Source organism: Oncorhynchus keta, chromosome 26 (assembly GCF_023373465.1).
Source record: "Oncorhynchus keta strain PuntledgeMale-10-30-2019 chromosome 26, Oket_V2, whole genome shotgun sequence".
In the NCBI taxonomy this organism is placed as follows: Eukaryota; Metazoa; Chordata; class Actinopteri; order Salmoniformes; family Salmonidae; genus Oncorhynchus; species Oncorhynchus keta.
This window is the reverse complement of record NC_068446.1, coordinates 32,693,045-32,716,670: the sequence shown is the minus strand read 5'-3', so window position 1 is coordinate 32,716,670 and position 23,626 is coordinate 32,693,045. Positions and strand designations below refer to the sequence as shown.

General features: G+C 45.7%; 1 protein-coding gene across 2 annotated transcripts in view; it reads left to right on the top strand.

The window, feature by feature from the left end:
* Positions 1–23,626, top strand: part of LOC118359266 (peroxisome proliferator-activated receptor alpha-like) — a 69,203-nt gene that overhangs the window by 16,034 nt on the left and 29,543 nt on the right. For both annotated transcript variants that reach the window (XM_035737700.2, XM_035737699.2), the window contains exons 2-4: positions 15,363–15,602; positions 18,586–18,743; positions 22,727–22,865. In XM_035737700.2, coding sequence (XP_035593593.1) covers positions 15,371–15,602; positions 18,586–18,743; positions 22,727–22,865 — 529 coding nt within the window. In that variant the 5' untranslated portion in view covers positions 15,363–15,370. The remainder of the gene's footprint in view (positions 1–15,362; positions 15,603–18,585; positions 18,744–22,726; positions 22,866–23,626) is intronic.

Below are 23,626 nucleotides of genomic sequence, written 5' to 3'. Positions count from 1 at the left end.
TGTTAATACAGGGGGAGAAAGAGTGAAAGAAAGGGGTAAATACAGGGGGAGAGAGAGTGAAAGAAAGGGGTAAATACAGGGGGAGAGAGAGTGAAAGAAAGTGGTAAATACAGGGGGAGAGAGAGTGAAAGAAAGGGGTAAATACAGGGGGAGAGAGAGTGAAAGAAAGGGGTAAATACAGGGGGAGAGAGAGTGAAAGAAAGGGGTAAATACAGGGGGAGAGAGAGAAAGGGGTAAATACAGGGGTGTGTGTGTGTGTGTGTGTGTGTGTGTGTGTGTGTGTGTGTGTGTGTGTGTGTGTGTGTGTGTGTGTGTGTGTGTGTGTGTGTGTGTGTGTGTGTGTGTGTGTGTGTGTGTGTGTGTGTGTGTGTGTGCGTGTAGGTGTAGGTGTGTTGTTACCCCACGTACCCTCAGTGTCACTAACCACACCACATCTGCACCGACGTGGACGCATCATAAGTAGGACCTGTTTGCCCATGACCTCTCCCTCCCTCTCCCTCCCTCTCTCTCCCTCTCTCTCACCTCTTGTAGTGTGAGCGTTGTTATCAGTCTGACACTGGACCTGCTGGCAACTCAAGTCCAGTGGAGGAGTTTATGTAACGTTCAATGTAATGTTTTCTTTCCCAGTGCTTCTATGCACCAGCAACTGACTGCACATGACAATTGGTCGTAAGGAGAGGCAATGGCACATCTTGACTAACTATAATGGTCCCAAATCCTGGCCCCTCATCAAATGAAGCAAGCAAAGTAAATATCTCAAGCAAATTACATGTCTAATTTTATTCTGTTTGGAAATGAAAATTGTTGGGAAAGAAATGACTTCAGCACATTATGTTGCTTACTCCTTATGACTCCAGCAGATTATATGACCGTTTAAATGCAGTGAAGTGTATCATGGTCACAGATAGTGGTGTCCCAGTAACCTAGCTGCTACTGTCTACTACTGCCTCCCTTTGACACAGACCCCATTTAGCAGAGCACTGGGTTTATGTTCAATAAACGGTCCTGTCCTTGACATGGGTTAGATAAACAACCCATTAGTGGTATGTTTGAGCCTGTAGATATCACACCACATGGATGACCCCATCATAAACTTACTCAACTCCAGCAGAAAGAAAATCACCCCAGCCAGTGCAGTGTCCATCACCGTACCCAGTACCCTGTACCCAGTACCCTGCCCTTTGACCGGTCTCCTTAGAGATGACAGGGTGCTAAGCAGCCGGCGTATCACTGGGCTCAGATAAGGACCACTCTGCTGTTTGTTCATTGGGCACGGTTCAACTCCAAGACCTTTAAAGAAAACACCCATTGTGTTCATCCGAAATGGCACCCTATTCCCCACAAAGTGTACTGCTTTTCAGCAGAGCCCTATGTGGGGCCCTGGTCAAAAGTAGTGGACTATATAGGAATTAGGGCTGGCCAAAGCTCCACTTTTCTATCAGCCAGCCCTATCTCCCCATATATCCCTCAGTGTAGTGGGTTGGTGAGGAGAGCCCTATCTCCCCATATATCCCTCAGTGTAGTGGGTTGGTGAGGAGAGCCCTATCTCCCCATATATCCCTCAGTGTAGTGGGTTGGTGAGGAGAGCCCTATCTCCCCATATATCCCTCAGTGTAGTGGGTTGGTGAGGAGAGCCCTATCTCCCCATATATCCCTCAGTGTAGTGGGTTGGTGAGGAGAGCCCTATCTCCCCATATATCCCTCAGTGTAGTGGGTTGGTGAGGAGAGCCCTATCTCCCCATATATCCCTCAGTGTAGTGGGTTGGTGAGGAGAGCCCTATCTCCCCATATATCCCTCAGTGTCGTGGGTTGGTGAGGAGAGCCCTATCTCCCCATATATCCCTCAGTGTAGTGGGTTGGTGAGGAGAGCCCTATCTCCCCATATATCCCTCAGTGTAGTGGGTTGGTGAGGAGAGCCCTATCTCCCCATATATCCTCAGTGTAGTGGGTTGGTGAGGAGAGCCCTATCTCCCCATATATCCCTCAGTGTAGTGGGTTGGTGAGGAGAGCCCTATCTCCCCATATATCCCTCAGTGTAGTGGGTTGGTGAGGAGAGCCCTATCTCCCCATATATCCCTCAGTGTAGTGGGTTGGTGAGGAGAGCCCTATCTCCCCATATATCCCTCAGTGTAGTGGGTTGGTGAGGAGAGCCCTATCTCCCCATATATCCCTCAGTGTAGTGGGTTGGTGAGGAGAGCCCTATCTCCCCATATATCCCTCAGTGTAGTGGGTTGGTGAGGAGAGCCCTATCTCCCCATATATCCCTCAGTGTAGTGGGTTGGTGAGGAGAGCCCTATCTCCCCATATATCCCTCAGTGTCGTGGGTTGGTGAGGAGAGCCCTATCTCCCCATATATCCTCAGTGTCGTGGGTTGGTGAGGAGAGCCCTATCTCCCCATATATCCCTCAGTGTAGTGGGTTGGTGAGGAGAGCCCTATCTCCCCATATATCCCTCAGTGTAGTGGGTTGGTGAGGAGAGCCCTATCTCCCCATATATCCCTCAGTGTAGTGGGTTGGTGAGGAGAGCCCTATCTCCCCATATATCCCTCAGTGTAGTGGGTTGGTGAGGAGAGCCCTATCTCCCCATATATCCCTCAGTGTAGTGGGTTGGTGAGGAGAGCCCTATCTCCCCATATATCCCTCAGTGTAGTGGGTTGGTGAGGAGAGCCCTATCTCCCCATATATCCCTCAGTGTAGTGGGTTGGTGAGGAGAGCCCTATCTCCCCATATATCCCTCAGTGTCGTGGGTTGGTGAGGAGAGCCCTATCTCCCCATATATTCCTCAGTGTAGTGGGTTGGTGAGGAGAGCCCTATCTCCCCATATATCCCTCAGTGTAGTGGGTTGGTGAGGAGAGCCCTATCTCCCCATATATCCTCAGTGTAGTGGGTTGGTGAGGAGAGCCCTATCTCCCCATATATCCCTCAGTGTAGTGGGTTGGTGAGGAGAGCCCTATCTCCCCATATATCCCTCAGTGTAGTGGGTTGGTGAGGAGAGCCCTATCTCCCCATATATCCCTCAGTGTCGTGGGTTGGTGAGGAGAGCCCTATCTCCCCATATATCCCTCAGTGTCGTGGGTTGGTGAGGAGAGCCCTATCTCCCCATATATCCCTCAGTGTCGTGGGTTGGTGAGGAGAGCCCTATCGCCCCATATATCCCTCAGTGTAGTGGGTTGGTGAGGCCAGCCCTGTCTCTAAACATGAATGCTTGCTTTGCTTGCACACATGTGCATACACACACACATACACACACACACACACACACACACACACACACATACACACACACACACACACACACACACACACACACACACACACACACACACACACACACACACACACACACACACACACACACACACACACACACACACACACACACACACACAAAGACGAGGGCCGGGAATGGAGACTTTGTGTGTTGGGATCAGGAAAGGAAGGGGTTGTGTACTTTGTGGTTGGTTTATACTGGTATGAGATTACTGGTTTGCTTTCTTTCAGAATATGCCATGTATTGCATTTGAGACATATTTTGTATTCAATGAGAATTAGACCAGCATGATTTGATAAGGCGATTGTCTACCATTGAATTCTTGGTTTTCTGGGCCAGCAATATGTTACTGTGTGTTCAGTTGAGTTGTACCTGCAGCAAACACGCCTATACACACCTCTGTCTTGATCTACTGCCAGCGTTGTTATCATGTTCTTAACTATCAGACTGCTGTTCTATTTCCTCCTTAGGGGAACCTAAACCCGGGGCTGTCTTAGTCCTACATCAGTATTGGCTCAGACTGGTTAATGCCTGTATTTCAGTACATGGATCCATTCTGGTCACCTGTCTTAGCGTGTAGCTCAGTCGCTGGGTACTTATGTGTAGCTGTGGGTCGCTGTGGGTGTCTATAGATAGTGTGTATAACATCCTGTTCCAGGGTTCAATATCCCAGCAGCAATTCACTCTGAGACAACCGGCAATAATACAGCTGCAACACAAAAGCTCAGCTTGCCTCTACTATGGTTCAACGGCAACAATGACTTAACACAGCTCAGGCTAGAAGACCTCTGCTACATACACACCCATCCCATGGGAGAGAGAGCCTGTCTGCAGTCTGCATGCCTGTGACATGTTTAGAACATGTCCCTATAACAGATCTCCCTCAGCATGTGGTCTGCTTTACAGGCTCTCAGGACAGGGCTTTCTCAGGGCTCTGCAGCGGAGAGAGTGAGAGGACTCAGGCAGCGGTCGGGCATTCTGCCTGCTCAGTGATGATACTAGAGCAGGGTTATTAGGCCAACCAGACTGCATGTGGGCTTACACTTCCTCTGTTCTCTGTTTATTATCATGTTGCTAATACACCTTCCTGAGACTAATTTATACATCATATTGGAGAGCAAATCGAACCAGTGGTAGTAGATTGTTGTCTCCTCACGATTATGCTGACAGGAGAAGTCCTTTTGTCAGTCCTCCGGGGATAGAGCTGAGCCCTCCCCTCCCCCTCACATTCCTAACCCTAATATACAGTATTGTTTAACTATCCTTGTGGGGACACACAATTTACCATTCAAAATCCTATTTTCCCTGAACCCTAACCATAAATCTAACTCTAACCCTAATCTTTACAAATGACATACCACCAGCGTTGAGTAAAGCCAGTGTGTCTATGTATGCAGATGACTCAACACTAGACACGTCAGCTACTACAGTGGGTGAAATCACTGCAACACTTAATTAACAAAGACCTGCAGTTAGTTTGCTGCAGTTAGTTTGCTGCAGTTAGTTTGCTGCAGTTAGTTTGCTGCAGTTAGTTTGTCACCTCATTTGCTCACATTGTATATAGACTTATTTTTCTACTGTATTATTGACTGTATGTTTGTTTTACTCCATGTGTAACTCTGAGTTGTTGTATGTGTTGAACTGCTTTGCTTTATCTTGGCCAGGTAGCAGTTATAAGTGAGAACTTGTTCTCAACTGGCCTACCTGGTTAAATAAAGGTGAAATAAAAAAATTTAAAAAATACGTTTCAGAATGGGTGGCAAGGAATAAGTTAGACTAAAAATCATTGTATTTGGGACAAATCATTCACTAAACCCTAAACCTCAACTAAATCTTGTAATACATTGTGTGGAAATTGAGCAAGTTGAGGTGACTAAACGGCTTGCAGTAACCCTGGATTGTAAACTGTCCATGGTCAAAACATGTTGGATCAACAGTAGCTAAGATGGGGAGAAGTCTGTCCATAATAAAGTGCTGCTCTACCATCTTAACAACACCATCAACAAGGCAGGTCTTACAGGCTCTAGTTCTGTCGCACCTGGACTATTGTTCAGTCATGTGGTCAGGTGCCAAAAAGAGGGACCCCTGAAAATTACAAGTATCTCAGAACAGTGGATCACGGCTGGCCGTATAATGTACACAGAGAGCTAACATTAATAACATGCATGTACATCTCTCATGGCTCAAAGTGGAGGAGAGATTGACTTCATCACTACTTGTTTTTGTAAGAAGTGTTGACAAACTACTAGCACACAGCTCAGACACACATGCATACCCTACAAGACATGCCATGACCAAACGTCTCTTCACAATCCCCAAGTCAGAACAGACTATGGGAGGCACACAGTACTACCTAGAGCCATTACTACATAGAACTCTATTACACATCAGGTAACTGATGCAAGCAGTATAATGAGATTTAAAAAACAGATAAAGAACTCCTTATGGAACAGCAGGGACTGTAAAGAGGCACACACAGGCACAGACACACATACACACGATAAGACACGCACTCTACACACATGTACATATGGATGTTGTATTGTAAATATGTAATAGTGGAGTAGTGGCCTGAGGGAACACACTAAATGTATTGGGTAAAGTGTTATGAAATGTAATGTCATGTAATCTTTTTAATTGTATATAACTGCCTTAATGTTGATGGCCCCAGGAAGAGTAAGCTGATGGGGATCCTTAATAAATACAAATACAAGCTCTAACCTTAACCCCAAAACCTAACCCGAATTCCTAACCCGAATTCCTAACCCTAATTCTAATCCTATCACTAATTCTACCTTAACCCTAAACGCCCTAGAAATAGCATTTGGCCTTGTGAAGACTAACATAATGACACCAGTTTGTCAAATTTTAGTTTGTTTACTATTCTTGTGTGGACTTCTGTTCCCCACAAGTATAGTTAAACATGTCCACACAAACACACAGGCACACACACATGCATGCACGCAGACGACCTTGCCTGTCCTCGGTGCAGTGTGTGCAGTGCGTTCCTCAGCAGGCTTGGTTGAGCGAGCACAAGAGGGGCTTGAGCTCTGTTACTGTTGGAACCACCTCCCACCTCTCCCTCTCTCTCTCCTTCCTCTCTCTTTCTCTCTCCCTCCTCTCCCTGTCTCTCCCCCTCCTCTCCCTCTCTCTCTCCCTCCTCTCCCTGTCTCTCTCTCCCTCCTCTCCCTCTCTCTCCCTCCTCTCCCTCTCTCTCTCCCTGTCTCTCTCCCTCCTCTCTCCCTCCTCTCCCCGTCTCTCTCCCTGTCTCTTTCTCCCTCCTCTCCCTGTCTCTCCCTCCTCTCCCTCTCTCTCTCTCGCTCTCTCCTTCCTCTCCCTGTCTCTCTCTCCCTCCTCTCCCTGTCTCTCTCCCTCCTCTCCCTCTCTCTCTCCCTCCTCTCCCTGTCTCTCTCCTTCCTCTCCCTGTCTCTCTCCCTCCTCTCCCTCCTCTCTCCCTCCTCTCCCTGTCTCTCTCCCTCCTCTCCCTCTCTCTCTCCCCCCTTTCCCTGTCTCCTGCTGTCTCCCTATGTTATCTTTTTTTCTGTTACTCTCACTCTATTTGCCCCTTATGGCCTTTCTTAATCTGACTCCAGCGCTCTGATTCAGTCCATCTGACCCACCCACCCTCTCATCTGTCTGCCTAGGTTAAAGTAATACATGGCTGATATGGGGAGCCTGTAAAGATGTACAGTAGGATATTGATTTGAGCCAGTTTGCTACAGCAGCAAAATAATCCTGCAGCAACAAGAAATGTGAATTATTATGTGGATTATAATGTCTGACAAAGTCTGACATTTTAAAGTGGAAATGACAAACTTTAGAACCCATTTTAAACCTTGAATACACAACACGTTTGCATTTCCTGCTATGCAGGAAAATTCTCAGCATCAAAAGAGTGATCAAATTAAGATCCTACATCTGTATAGAGTGACTAATCATGTGTTTGTTTACCCCTTTTTATCTGTTGATGACATGCTGTGAATGCCAAACCAACCCTTTCTCCCCTAGCAACTCGCTCGGAGGGCCCTCCATTGTTCCGTGTTGCTAACACAACTCTGAGGGTAACTTAAAGAGTGGTGAGGGGATCAAATAAAACCATCAACTTCGGAACACACTTGTGACTTGAATGATGCAATTCTTGTTCCAGATTATTAGATAATAAAACAAGCATGAAATTCAAATGAGGAAATTTCACCTGGCGTTCGACAAGAAATACAGTGCATTCGGAAAGTATTCAGACCACTTGACTTTTTCCACATTTTGTTATGTTACAGCCCTATTTTAAAATTAGTGAAATAGTTTTTCCCCCTCATTAATCTACACACAATACCCCATAATGACAAAGCAAAAATTGGTTTTTAGAAATTTGTGAAATCTGACAAAAATTACTACATTTAACTATCACATTCACATACGTTTTCAGACCCTTTACTCAGTACTTTGTTGAAGCACATTTGGCAGTGATTACAGCCTCGACTTCATGGGTATGGGGATACAAGCTTGGCACAGCTGTATTTGGGGAGTTTCTCCCATTCTTCTCTGCAGATCCTCTCAAACTCTGTCAGGTTGGATAGGGAACGTTGCGGCACAGCTATTTTCAGGTCTCTCCAGAACTGTCCGGCCTCTGGCTGTGCCACTCAAGGACATTCAGAGACTTGTCCCGAAGCCACCCCTGCGTTGTCTTGGCTGTGTGGTTAGGGTCGTTGTCCTATTGGAAGGTGAACCTTCGCCCCAGTCTGAGGTCCTGAGTGCGCTGGAGCAGGTTTTCATCAAGGATCTCTCTGTACTTTGCTCCGTTCATCTTTGCCTCGATCCTGACTAGTCTTCCAGTGTCTGCAGCTGAGAAACATCCACACAGCATGATGCTGCCACCACCATGCTTCACCGTAGGAATGGTGCAAAATTTCCTCCAGATGTGATGCTTGGCATTCAGGCCAAAGAGTTTAATCTTGGTTTCACCAGACCAGAGAATCTTGTTTAGGTGCCTTTTGGCAAACTCCAAGCAGGCTGTCATGTGCCTTTTACTGAGGAGTGGCTTACGTCTGGCCACTACCATAAAGGCCTGATTGGTGGTGTGCTGCAAAGATGGTTGTACTTTTGTAAGGTTCTCCCATCTCCACAGAGGAACTCTGGAGCTCTTTCAGAGTGATCATCAGGTTCTTGGTCACCTCCCTGACCAAGGCCCTTCTCCCCCGATTGCATAGTTTAGCCGGGCAGACAGCTCTAGGAAGTGTCTTGGTGGTTCCAAACTTCTTGAATTTAAGAATGATGGAGGCCACTGTGTTCTTGGAAACCTTCAATACTGCAGACATATTATTTGGTACCCTTCCCCAGATCTCTGCCTTGAGGACAATTCCTTTGACCTTATGGCTTGGTTTTTGCTCTGACATGCACTGTCAACTGTGGGACCTTATATAGACAGGGTGTGACTTTCCAAATCATTTCTCCCGAGTGGCGCAGCATTCTAAGGGACTGCATCTCAGTGCTAGAGGCGTTACTACAGACCCTGGTTCGATCCCGGGGCTGTATCACAACCAGCCGTGATCGGGAGTCCCATAGGGGGTGAACAATTGGCCCACCATCGTCCAAGTTAGGGAAAGGTTTGGCCAGGGTAGGCCGTCATTGTAATTAAGAATTTGTTCTTAACTGACTTGCCTAGTTAAATAAAGGTTGAATAAAAAAAAAAAAAGTCCAATCAATTGAATTTAGCGCAGGTTAACTGCAATCAAGTTGTTGAAAGATCTCAAGGATGATCAATGGAAACACGATGCACCTGAGCTCAATTTTAAGTCTCATAGCAAAGGGTCTGAATACATTTTGCAAAAAAATCTGTTTTCTCTTTGTCATTATGGTGTATTGTGTGTAGATTGATGAGGGGGGAAAATATACTACATTTTAGAATAAGGCTGTAACATAACAAAATGTGGCAAAAGTTAAGGGGTCTGAATACTTTCCAAATGCACTGAAAACCTCAGTAACGGCTGATTTGGGACATAAGCATTTCATTTGGGACGTTCATTTGGGATGTTTCAAGCCTCAAAATCAGACCAATATAAGAATTCGGTACGCCGCTCCGTTATTTTTTGTGAAATTGTGCAAACTCCAAAATGATGCGTGCATTTTGGGATACCACTTCGCTCTGAAGCCTGCAGCGTAGCTTGCTCGGTCAAAGTGGCTAGCTATCAAAGGATCTAATTAGCCCCTACACCCTCCATAATTTTCACTCCCTCCGTTTTGGCGGAGGCTCACATGAACAGAGGCGCACATGAACACACAAATGGAGGGGCAAGGGGAAGGGGAAGGGGAAGGGGGTGATTTGGGATTCAGCCATGACTAGGGCATAGTGGAGAAAGGCAGTACTGTACAGCATAGCCGCTGCTGGTGGGGTCATGCATTCAGTGATGGTATCAGTAGTCATGTCTATAAGTAGACTAAACATGCAGGCTCAGCTGTGACCTGGGTCTATGTCCCTGTGTAACAGGTCTCTGTTTACACAATGGGTGTTTCTCAATATGCATATTACCGTGCTCCGCACTCTCATGCTCCGGGTGCGTTCTCCGACGACATTCACTTGAGTACGTTCTTGTGAGGACGTGAGTGTGGAGAATGCATTAAACATTACATTTGAGAAGCACTCGCACTCCCCCTACTGTATTACCTCACACTTCACCTCCCCATTCACTGAACCGTCTTCCAGTCAGGACAATGGCAATAGATACAAAACAATACACAACGCAACCGTTTTACTTCATAACTATCAGCTAGTTATATGTGAATCATAATAATGTAGATCACCAGATAGTTTAACAGGCAAAGATGACTTAAAATTAATATTATGCAAGATAGGTGTCAATTTGCTATTTATTAGCTAGCCAATTAGCCAAGATAAACATGCCAAAATGAACACAGTACGTATTTATTAACGTATCAAGATAAAATATTGGAGTCAAGCAACATATGAGATGTGAATAAACAACATTTCATTTCGAAATCAGAGGGTCATTTCTCTCGCTTCAGCGCAAATAATGGCCGCCATTGATTTCAAGAATTGTTGCCTCATTTTTTACATGGTTGCGTCATATTTCTTTGCATACTTTCCATTGAAGCTTGCATCAATGTACAAACGGAGTACACTTTTGAATAGTGCCCTCCGTGCTCTGTTTCGCAAACTTTGATTTGGACTCATACTCTGACCTTCACGTGCTCCAATTTGTGTGCTCGGAACATTTTAAGAAACATCCAATGTCTGTACTCAGTCAGCCAGCCAGTCAGCTAGTCAGTCAGTCACTCAGCCAGTCAGTCAGTCAGTCTGTTAGTCAAACAGTCAGTTAGCAATCAGTCAGTCAGTCACTCAACCAGTCAGTTAGTCAGTCAGCCAACCAGTCAGTCACTCCACCAGTGAGTCAGTCTGTTAGTCAAACAGTTAACCAGCCAGCCAGTCAGTCAGTCACTCAACCAGTCACTCAGCCAGTCAGTCAGTCAGTCAGTTTGTTAGTCAAAAAGTTAGTTAGTCAGCCAACCGACCAACCAGTCAGTCAGTCAGTCAGTCTGGTAGTCAAACAGTTAGTCAGTCAGCTAACTAGTCAATCAGTCAGACAGGCAAACAGTTAGTCAGCCAACCAGTCAGTCAGTTAGTCTGGTAGCAATTAAGCATTGTAGCATTTGAGAGGGAACAGTTTGGAGATTATGGGAAAATGATTAGACCAAAGTTGAGGATGCAACAGTTCACCTGACACAAGACATGACACTGTTGATTTTATGTGCATTTGACATTTACTGTACTTCTTTGCCACATTTGTTGAAAACAAAATCTGGAAATATTCTGAAACATTCAGTAACATGATAAGAATATTCCTGGAAAATGTGTTGTAGGTGCAACATAAGACAATACAAATGACAAGGGTTTGATTGAGAGGATGAACTGGTGTCTCCAAGTGGACACACACCTCTCTAAAGTGTGCACAGTTCCTAAGTCATTTCAATGCACTTTTATTACACAAAGAAATCTTCAACTATAAGGTTTTTTTTAGCTCTGCCGTTGAGGAACTAGAGCAAGCACACTTGTAGTTGTTTTGTTTGGAACACAACCCTGCATCAACCCCATCACACAATTACTGTGCATTGTTATAAATCGCACCATTATAAATCGCAATCTAGGTCAGGTGGGCATTGAAAGCTTGTTCTATTGCCGACATGACTAGCTAAGTTATTAAATACACTGCTCAAAAAAATAAAGGGAACACTTAAACAACACAATGTAACTCCAAGTCAATCACACTTCTGTGAAATCAAACTGTCCACTTAGGAAGCAACACTGATTGACAATACATTTCACATGCTGTTGTGCAAATGGAATAGACAACAGGTGGAAATTATAGGCAATTAGCAAGACACCCTCAATGAAGGAGTGGTTCTGCAGATGGTGACTACAGACCACTTCTCAGTTCCTATGCTTCCTGGCTTATGTTTTGGTCACTTTTGAATGCTGGCGGTGCTTTCAATCTAGTGGTAGGATGAGACGGAGTCAACAACCCACACAAGTGGCTCAGGTAGTGCAGCTCATCCAGGATGGCACATCAATGCGAGCTGTGGCAAGAAGGTTTGCTGTGTCTGTCAGCGTAGTGTCCAGAGCATGGAGGCGCTACCAGGAGACAGGCCAGTACATCAGGAGACGTGGAGGAGGCTGTAGGAGGGCAACAACCCAGCAGCAGGACCGCTACCTCCGCCTTTGTGCAAGGAGGAGTAGGAGGAGCACTGCCAGAGCCCTGCAAAATGACCTCCAGCATGCCGCAAATGTGCATGTGTCTGCTCAAACGGTCAGAAACAGACTCCATGAGGGTGGTATGAGGGCCCGACGTCCACAGGTGGGGGTTGTGCTTACAGCCCAACACCGTGCAGGACGTTTGGCATTTGCCAGAGAACACCAAGATTGGCAAATTCGCCACTGTGCCCTGTGCTCTTCACAGATGAAAGCAGGTTCACACTGAGCACATGTGACAGACGTGGAGACGCCGTGGAGAACGTTCTGCTGCCTGCAACATCCTCCAGCATGACTGGTTTGGCGGTGGGTCAGTCATGGTGTGGGGTGGCATTTCTTTGGGGGGCCGCACAGGCCTCCATGTGCTCGCCAGAGGTAGCCTGACTGCCATTAGGTAGCGAGATGATATCCTCAGACCCCTTGTGAGACCATATGCTGGTGCGGTTGGCCCTGGGTTCCTCCTAATGCAAGACAATGCTAGACCTCATGTGGCTGAAGTGTGTCAGCACTTCCTGCAAGAGGAAGGCATTGATGCTATGGACTGGCCCGCCCGTTCCCCAGACCTGAATCCAATTGAGCACATCTGGGACATCATGTCTCGCTCGCTCCATCCACCAACGCCACATTGCACCACAGACTGTCCAGGAGTTGGCGGATGCTTTAGTCCAGGTCTGGGAGGAGATCCCTCAGGAGACCATCCGCGACCTCATCAGGAGCATGCCCAGGCGTTGTAGGGAGGTCATACAGGCACGTGGAGGCCACACACACCTAATTTGGTTTTAAGGACATTACATCAAAGTTGGATCAGCCTGTAGTGTGGTTTTCCACTTTAATTTTGAGTGTGACTCCAAATCCAGACCTCCATGGGTTGATAAATTTGATTTCCATTGACCATTTTTGTGTGATTTTGTTGTCAGCACATTCAACTATGTAAAGAAAAAATTATTTCATAAAAATATTTAATTCATTCAGATCTAGGATGTGTTATTTCAGTGTTCCCTTTATTTTTTTGAGCAGTGTATGATCTTAGAGCGTTAGGGTTTCACAGGGCAATTCAGTTTTGGTGCGCATAGAAAGGAGTCATGTGTGAAATTTTCTTGACAATAGACAAACATAGGCTCATTCTTTTCAGAACAACCCAGGGTATTTTAAAAAATGTATTTAACGAGGTAAGTCAGTTAAGAACTAATTCTTAATGCCGGCCTACCCCATGACTCCCAATCACGGCCAGCCTGGAATCAAACCGGGGTCTGTAGTGACACCTCTAGCACGGAGATGCAGTGCCTTAGACCGCTGCGCCACTCGGGAGCCCAATGACACCATGTCATATGACATCATGTCATTATGTAACTGTATATTAAACACGTTGACACTGTATATGACATAGGTTTTATGATATGGAAATGTGAAGTGCACATTTGGACTCACAGGTTTTTGACCAGCTTGTTTGATATCAAATACTTTTTTATTATAATCCTCAAAGTCTCATCTTTCAGAATACATCCTGTCATCTTAATGTACAGCTTTTCCCTCACTCAGACAACAACAAATGAGCAAACGTTGCTCAATTAGCGGGAGGGATGGGGGCAGCTTCTTGTCGCATGTGGTGTTCAAGTTGAGAAAAGCTGTCAGTCAAAACACATACAGCGCTGTGAAGCACACAACCTGAGCTCTGACGTCATGTATAGCATGTTACTGTACAGCCACTGCGTACCCCCGAAACAAACCCTCCCCTAACCCAGATGACGCAATTGTTACTCTTGAAACACATAGTTTATTATCTACATTGGCACAGCAGTGTCTAGCCTAGGTACTCTTGTACTTGGTACTGTGGTTGCCATGGAGAGGCCCATTGTTGTAATGACATAGTGATGAGTGAATGTCCTGAAACAGGATGTCCTCTAAATGAAGACCTCTAAGAACAGGAGGACTATGTTAAAGAGGCCAGCTCTATTCCTCCTGGGTAAATAAACACTCTGTCTCTTTCTCTCTGTGTTCAAAACACCTGCTGCAGTGCCAGCTTAGACCTACGGCTAGACACTATGCTTCAATGAAATAACATGCATTTCTCTCATCTGTGACCTTGGAATACATTGAGAGGTGTGGGGCTGGAATTCATCTTTGAACGTGAACATGTACGTACTGTTAGACACGTCCATTAGACAGAGTCATTGACCAGAGCACAAAATAGACATGAGTACTGAATGGGGTCTGTTAGGTTAGACTTAGACTCCATAGGATCAAGCCCTGGCAGCTTACTGCAGGTTGGTCTCAGATGGAGCAGCTGCTGTCTCCTTTCTCCATGCCCTCCTCGCAAATACTCAGCACCCACACCCCTCTCTCTACACCAGGCCTGACCAGGGAGCTTTACTCTAGCTTGACCCAGTTTTGGTGTGGATATATGGGTTGGTGCCCCTACAGACTCAGGTTAGGATTTGGTGAGGATAAGCTGATCCTAGATCTTTGACTTAGGGTAGCTTCTACCTGGAACTATGAGGTCTGATACATTCTCTCTGTTCTACCCCTCAAACGTCCACCACCTATCCAATTTAGCCCAGCACAGGGCCCTACATTGCAGTACATTAGGGTTAAGGTTACGGTTAAGTTTAGGAGTTAGGTTAAAAGGTTAAGGGGTGAAGGATGGGGTTAGATTTTACATTTACTTTGTTAAGTCTTTGAGACCAGGCTGAACAGCTTCAGTTCAACCCTTGGCTTCAAGGATACACCTCATTAGGAACTCTTATCAGTGTTGTTAACACTTCATGTGTTGATGCGATGTTTGTTGGCGATGGAAAGAGTGCAATGATGTAAGAACCGGAGTGAGATTTTCTTGTTTACTCTTTCCTATGATCTGGACATTCCATTAAAGGCTCAGTGCAGTCAACATGAACTTGTTGTTGTTGTTGTATCATACTGTACAATAACTGATGAAACTAACACTGTAAAAGTGTGATTTTCTATATCAGTGTCCTTCATAATTGCTGGCTGAAAATACAATCTACACAGGACCTTGCATGGGTGGAGTTTCGGCTTGGCTGGTGACATCACCAGGAGATAAATGAGTTAATAGACCAATAACAAAGAGAGTTCCAAACCTCTCTGCCAATAACAGCTAGTTTTCTGTTTTCCCCTCAAAACTCAGACCATAGTCTTGGCAAAAAAAATTCTTAAGAAATAGTTTTTTGCAAAAAAAATGTTTTTGTCCATTTTATTGGATAACTATTATAGTAAGTTGTTGCCCATAAATTATTTGATATATAAAACGGCTGCATTGGGGGCTTTTACTAACCCTCTTTCTCTCTCTCCCTTCCTCTCCCCATTTCTCTCTCTTCAGTCTGATGAATGATCCTCCCCCTAGTCCCGTCCTCCGTCATGGAGAGCCACTGCCGGCCTCCGTCCCCCCTAGAGGATTCGGTGCTGGGCAGCCCGCTGTGTGGGGACTTCATCGGGGGCATGGAGGAGCTGCAGGACATCTCCCAATCCATCCACGGTGATGCCCACAGCTCCTTTGACGTCCCTGAGTACCAGTCCCAGTCAAGTAACGGCTCTGGCTCTGAAGGATCCACCATTCTAGGTATAGAGCCATACCTTCAATGGTTCGAAGTAGTGTGATGGTAGTGTGATAGTAGTGTGATGGTAGTGTGATAGTAGTGTGATAGTAGTGTGATGGTAGTGTGATGGTAGTGTGATAGTAGAGTGATAGTAGTGTGATGGTTGTGTGATAGTAGTGTGATAGTTGTGTGAAAGTAGTGTGATGGTAGTGTGATGGTAGTGTGTTGTGCTTGGTTTATTGCCTATTGCTGTCTCACACACGTTATGCCTTCCCTTTAACTTCTCTTCCCTTATAGAAATGTTAACACTTCCTTTACAGAAACGTTGAGACTTCCCTCATAGAAACGTTGAGACTCCCCTCATAGAAACGTTGAGACTCCCCTCATAGAAACGTTGAGACTCCCCTCATAGAAACGTTGAGTCTTCCCTTATAGAAACGTTGAGACTCCCCTCATAGAAACGTTGAGACTTCCCTTATAGAAACGTTGAGACTTCCCTCAAAGAAACGTTGAGACTCCCCTCATAGAAACGTGGAGACTTCCCTTATAGAAACCTTGAAACTTCCCTCATAGAAACGTTGAGACTTCCCTTACAGAAACGTTGAGACTTCCCTTATAGAAACGTTGAGACTTCCCTTATAGAAACACTGAGACTTCCCTTACAGAAACGTTGAGACTTCCCTCATAGAAACGTGGAGACTTCCCTTATAGAAACGTTTAGACTTCCCTTACAGAAATGTTGAGACTTCCCTTACAGAAACGTTGAGACTTCCATCATAGAAACGTTGAGACTCCCCTCATAGAAACGTTGAGACTTCCCTTATAGAAACGTTGAGATTTCCCTCATAGAAACGTTGAGACTTCCCTTATAGAAACGTTGAGACTTCCCTCATAGAAACGTTGAGACTTCCCTCATAGAAACGTTGAAACTTCCCTCATAGAAAGGTCAAGACTTCCCTTATAGAAACGTTGAGACTTCCCTTATAGAAACGTTGAGACTTCCCTCATAGAAACGTTGAGACTTCCCTTATAGAAACGTTGAGACTTCCCTCATAGAAACGTTGAGACTTCCCTTACAGAAACGTTGAGACTTCCCTCATAGAAACGTTAAGACCTCCCTCATAGAAACGTTGAGACTTCCCTCATAGAAACGTTGAGACTTCTCTTATAGAAACGTTGAGACTTCCCTCATAGAAACGTTGAGACTTCCCTTACAGAAACGTTGAGACTTCCCTTATAGAAATGTTGAGACTTCCCTTATAGAAACGTTGAGACTTCCCTCATAGAAACGTTGAGACTTCCCTTACAAAAACGTTGAGACTTCCCTTATAGAAACATTGAAACTTCCCCAGCTCTAAATCAAATCAAATCAAAATGTATTGGTCACACACACATATTTAGCAGATGTTATTGCTAGTGTAGCGAAATGCTTGTGTTCCTAGCTCCAACAGTGCAGTAGTATCTCTATGTTGTTATTGCTAATGCTTGTGTTCCTAGCTCCAACAGTGCAGTAGTATCTCTATGTTGTTATTGCTAATGCTTGTGTTCCTAGCTCCAACAGTGCAGTAGTATCTCTATGTTGTTATTGCTAATGCTTGTGTTCCTAGCTCCAACAGTGCTGTAGTATCTCTATGTTGTTATTGCTAATGCTTGTGTTCCTAGCTCCAACAGTGCTGTAGTATCTCTATGTTGTTATTGCTAATGCTTGTGTTCCTAGCTCCAACAGTGCTGTAGTATCTCTATGTTGTTATTGCTAATGCTTGTGTTCCTAGCTCCAACAGTGCTGTAGTATCTCTATGTTGTTATTGTTTGACCATGTGTTTCCTGATCATTCAGGAGCCCTCCTCATCGCTAATTCACCCTGACTCAGAGGAGACACTCGGCTTGTTTAACCTCTGACCTTACCCAGGGTAACAGAGATGCTTTTGGCAGAGGGGTTAACTGTTATGTTACACCCCGCCCTCCAACAGATTGTCTGTCTGACATACATTACACCCCAAGGCCACATTCCTGTTCCCCACACTTCCACGGAAGACTTCCTCAATCCACAAACATCCCTCAACTCAGTCTATATAGGGAATAGGGTGTCATTTTGGACACAGACACACTATATTTGTGTAAACAATAACTTGTTTGTGTCCAATAGAAACCACCTGGATGTGTTAGCAAATATGTCACTACATAGTAGTTAGTATGCAACAGGCATTGAAAGAGTGACGGGTGTTAGAATTTAAATCTAGAGGAAAAGAGGGGATGGTGTATTGACAAAATAGAAGAGGGGGAAGAGGTTTTAGGGAAGAGGAGTGGAGGGGGGAGCATCATGGAAAACAGCATTTGATGATGTCATGGAAAAGTCATGGAGAGTGTGTTGGAGAAGTGTTGGCTGTTTATGGTTGTTGATGGAATGGTGACTGAGGGAGGAAGAGAGAGAAGCAGACACTGAGTATCTGTGATATCATATTATTTTCCTGTCTACAGTGTAGGCTGTAGAGTGTGGTCTGTGTGACACGTGCAGGTGGTCCAAGGCCTTAATATTTATAAGCCTGTTTTGGCTTCTCTCACCCAACTCATGTGGGCTGACTTAGCGCTGCTGTGTTTGGTGTGTGTTTGCTGTGTGTTTGCTGTGTTTCGTATTCAGGTATTAAAATAGACACAGTGTGTGTATCTTGGGCCAATATTCGACTCATCCCCTAAATTTAAAAGTGTTACTGATCCACTCTCAGTGGTGTGCATGGCGGTCTGTACGTATTAATAGAGATGTAATGGAACACATATTACATGTGGTCTTCCTCTGTGTCGGGCCAAAGGCCTGAGACTACAGAGACTTTCCACTGGTACAGTAGTCATCTGCCAGCTCGAGCAAAGAGGCTTCACAGTTAAAAGGTACATTCGTTTATTGTTTCACAACAGTTATGAGTGTGTGTCTGTTTTCTGTGCAATGAGTGTATTAATGTGCATGTGTGTGTGTTCATGAATGTGTACTCTGTGTGTGTGTGTGTTCTACAGATGCTCTGACCCCAGCCTCCAGCCCATCGTCGGGAGTGTATGGGGCGGTTGCAGGGCAGGAAGAGTTCTCCTCCACCTCGCTCAACCTGGAGTGTCGGGTGTGTGCCGACCGCGCCTCCGGATACCACTATGGAGTTCACGCCTGTGAGGGCTGCAAGGTGAGATGGACCAGCCATCACACACATCCACGTATGTGAAGCACACAAGCGCATGCCCGCACAAACATTAAAATATGCATACATAACCATACAGACGCACACACCTAGTCAGAGTGACACTCACTGGACCAACCTTCAGACAACAGTCTAACGATCAAAAATTATTAGTATTTATATTTCACCTTTATTTAACCAGGTAGGCAAGTTGAGAACAAGTTCTCATTTACAACTGACCTGGACAAGATATAGCAAAGCAGTTTGACACATACAACAACACAGAGTTACACATGGAGTAAAACAAACATACAGTCAATAATACAGTAGAAACAAGTCTATATACGATGTGAGCAAATGAGGTGAGATAAGGGAGGTAAAAGCAAAAAAGGCCATGGTGGCAAAGTAAATACAATATAGCAAGTAAAACACTGGAGTGGTAGATTTACAGTGGAAGAATGTGCAAAGTAGAGAGAGAAATAATGGGGTGCAAAGGAGCAAAATAAATAAATAAAATAAATACAGTAGGGAAAGAGGTAGTTGTGTGGGCTAAATTATAGGTGGGCTATGTACAGGTGCTGTAATCTGTGAGCTGCTCTGACAGCTGGTGCTTAAAGCTAGTGAGGGAGATAAGTGTTTCCAGTTTCAGAGATTTTTGTAGTTCGTTCCAGTCATTGGCAGCAGAGAACTGGAAGGAGAGGCGGCCAAAGAAAGAATTGGTTTTGGGGGTGACCAGAGAGATATACCTGCTGGAGCGCGTGCTACAGGTGGGTGATGCTATGGTGACCAGCGAGCTGAGAAAAGGGGGGACTTTACCTAGCAGGGTCTTGTAGATGACATGGAGCCAGTGGGTTTGGCGACGAGTATGAAGCGAGGGCCAGCCAACGAGAGCGTACAGGTCGCAATGGTGGGTAGTATATGGGGCTTTGGTGACAAAACGGATGGCACTGTGATAGACTGCATCCAATTTGTTGAGTAGGGTATTGGAGGCTATTTTGTAAATGACATCGCCGAAGTCGAGGTTTGGTAGGATGGTCAGTTTTACAAGGGTATGTTTGGCAGCATGAGTGAAGGATGCTTTGTTGCGAAATAGGAAGCCGATTGTAGATTTAACTTTGGATTGGAGATGATAATAATGACTGAACACACAGACAGGACACCAGAATGTGTCCTCCAACACAGTGTGGATGCTCTCTGGGTTAATTGTTTATGAGCCACTGGAAAGCCACTAGATCACACGTGACTGTAAGATAATGTAGTTTTGGTGTTATTATGACCCACAAACCACTAACCACCAAAGAAAACATAACCCAGTCGTTAGCTGTGAACCAAAAGGAACTGGTAATGGTACTGATTCCATTGCTGCTGTATTACTTCTGTGACGGCATGCCTCGGCCCGAAGGAGAAGAGTCAATTCTCACCTTGCTGTGAAAGCCAGGCAAATATAATTGGTTTGTCATCCACTACATTTCTTACATACTCTTTCACTCTGAACGCGTGGGCGATGTCTTCTGGACCCATGGCCAGCCCATCTATCCCTGTGCCAGGACTTTGTCTGAAAATGGATGTCACTTGGCGAAGTTGGCGGTGCTCCTCCCCCTCATGTCAACACACTGTTACACTGAGTTCCAGATGGCAGGCGATATCAGAGCAGAGTGGGCCGCAGTGTTCCCTACCCTCCCCTCCCCTACTCTACCCTCCCCACCCCTACTCTACCCTCCCCACCACACCCCTACCCTACCCACTCCTACCCTCCCCTACCCTACCCTACCCTACCCTACCCACCCCTACCCTACCCTCCCCTACTCTACCCTCCCCACCCCTACTCTACCCTCCCCACCACACCCCTACCCTACCCACCCCTACCCTCACCTACCCTACCCTACCCACCCCTACCCTCCCCTTCCCTACCTTCCCCTCCCTTCCCCCCCCCTACCCTCCACTCCACTCCACTACCCTTCCCTACCAGTAAAACTGGCCATAGCTGTCCCAGAGTAAAACTGGCCACAGCTGTCACAGAGTAAAACTGGTAATAGCTGTCACAGAGTAATACTGGTCATAGCTGTCCCAGAGTAAAACTGGCCATAGCTGTCACAGAGTAAAACTGGTCATAGCTGTCACAGAGTAATACTGGTCATAGCTGTCACAGAGTAATACTGGTCATAGCTGTCACAGAGTAATACTGGTCATAGCTGTCACAGAGTAAAACTGGCCATAGCTGTCACAGAGTAAAACTGGTCATAGCTGTCCCAGAGTAAAACTGGCCATAGCTGTCACAGAGTAAAACTGGTCATAGCTGTCACAGAGTAATACTGGTCATAGCTGTCACAGAGTAAAACTGTCCATAGCTGTCACAGAGTAAAACTGGTCATAGCTGTCACAGAGTAATACTGGTCATAGCTGTCACAGAGTAAAACTGGCCATAGCTGTCACAGAGTAAAACTGGTCATAGCTGTCACAGAGTAATACTGGTCATAGCTGTCACAGAGTAAAACTGGCCATAGCTGTCACAGAGTAATACTGGTCATAGCTGTCACAGAGTAAAACTGTCCATAGCTGTCACAGAGTAAAACTGGTCATAGCTGTCACAGAGTAATACTGGTCATAGCTGTCACAGAGTAAAACTGGCCATAGCTGTCACAGAGTAAAACTGGTCATAGCTGTCACAGAGTAATACTGGTCATAGCTGTCACAGAGTAAAACTGGCCATAGCTGTCACAGAGTAAAACTGGTCATAGCTGTCACAGAGTAATACTGGTCATAGCTGTCACAGAGTAAAACTGGCCATAGCTGTCACAGAGTAAAACTGGTCATAGCTGTCACAGAATAATACTGGTCATAGCTGTCACAGAGTAAAACTGGTCATAGCTGTCCCAGAGTAATACTGGTCATAGCTGTCACAGAGTAATACTGGTCATAGCTGTCACAGAGTAATACTGGTCATAGCTGTCCCAGAGTAATACTGGTCATAGCTGTCACAGAGTAATACTGGTCATAGCTGTCCCAGAGTAATACTGGTCATAGCTGTCCCAGAGTAAAACTCCAGCTATGTGTCCTACAAGCGCCATGCTCCTCAGCTGTCTGGTCATCTGAGAGTGACCCCTGCACAGAGAAAGAGACAGAGACATGAGGCACAGACAGAAACAGAGACAGAGACTGAGACATGAGACTGTGAAAGAGACAAGAGGCACAGACAGAAATAGAGACAGAGACTGAGACATGAGACTGTGAAAGAGACAAGAGGCAGAAACAGAGACATGAGGCAGAGACAGGCCTGGCAGGAGGTCGTTGTGTCTGACAAGCATTCTGCCCTCACGTCACCCTTGAGGGGTGTATGTGCGTACTTGCGTGCATGTGGCGTGTCCTTGCAAATCGTTAATGCATGTCGTGTGTAGGGACACATTAAGGAGATCTTTCACAAGAATTATGAAATCAACATCTTGGGATGGGGCTGGCTAAATGTTCTTCTTAAGCAATTCACTACCCCCCCTCCCAACCCCAGTCCAAGCCCTAAACCACTCAGGACAGTACGTCTAAAGCTGCCCATAACCAGACACTGCTGTTTGTCAGAGTTGTGTAACACTAGTGAAATCCCATTTGGAACGTGATAAGCATGTATGTCCAGGCTGATAGTGTCATGCTCCAGTCATTGGGTCCATTCTCTGTATTTCACTTTTTCTACAGAGAAAGTGTCTGTTGGCTGATTGGAGGAAAATGGGGATTCTTAGTGGCATGTTGTAGGTCAGGATACTGCCTTTGCTTTGCTGAGAGTTCACTTAGGTTGAGAGAGTCTCAGATGAATAAAGTTTGCGCAGAGTTTGAGAGATATAAAGATACCAGGTACAAACTGGCAATTGTTTTCTTTCACCAAGTCACAATACTGTATGTGGTTGAGTTACCCTACTGAGTCGAGGGTGAGTTTTATCATGAGTGCAGTCTATTGGGTCTCAACCTGAACATTTATCTCTCTCCTGATTCTCTCCCTGCAGGGTTTCTTTCGGCGGACTATCCGCCTCAAGCTGGAATATGACAAGTGTGAACGCCGATGTAAGATCCTGAAGAAGAACCGGAACAAGTGCCAATACTGCCGCTTCCAGAAGTGCCTGTCTGTGGGCATGTCCCACAATGGTGAGGAACACAGACAAAGCCAGAGCCCTGAGTACTGCTTACTGCATACAGCACAACCTGCCAGTAGCAACCAGAGAGGAGCACACACACACACATTTGCACGTGGACATATGCACACACACATGTACGCCATTCAAAACCACACTCTTGTAGAAACAGGAAGGAGCGTGAATGCTCACACACACAATAACACGCACGCACACACACACTCACTCACACGTACTGTACGCCATTCAAAACCACATTATGGTGTACGGTTGCTTTTCAAGATGAATGAGTGACAGCTGTGAATCCTATAGCATTCATTCATAAACCAATGTAAGCATTTGCACCATTTCATATTTTGCTGTATCTAGAAGAAAACGATGCAGAATTGCAATTGATTGAAGTCTCCCTGTCTCTGCGCGGTACCTACGCGCGGTCCCTACGCGCGGTACCTACGCGCAGTCCCTACGCGCGGTCTCTGCGCTGTCTCTGCACTGACTCTGCACTGTCCCTACACGGTCTCTACGCTGTCTCTGCGCGGTCTCTACTCGGTCTCTACGCTGTCTCTGAGCGGTCTCTACTCGGCCTCTATGGCTGTCTCTACTTTGTAAGTCGCTCTGGATAAGAGCGTCTGCTAAATGACTTAAATGTAATGTAAATGTACTCGGTCTCTACGCTGTCTCTGCGCGGTCTCTACTCGGTCTCTGTGCGGTCTTTATCAAGACTATGCAGTCTCTCTGCGTGGTGGTGTGTAATTGTGAAGGTCAGTAGAATGG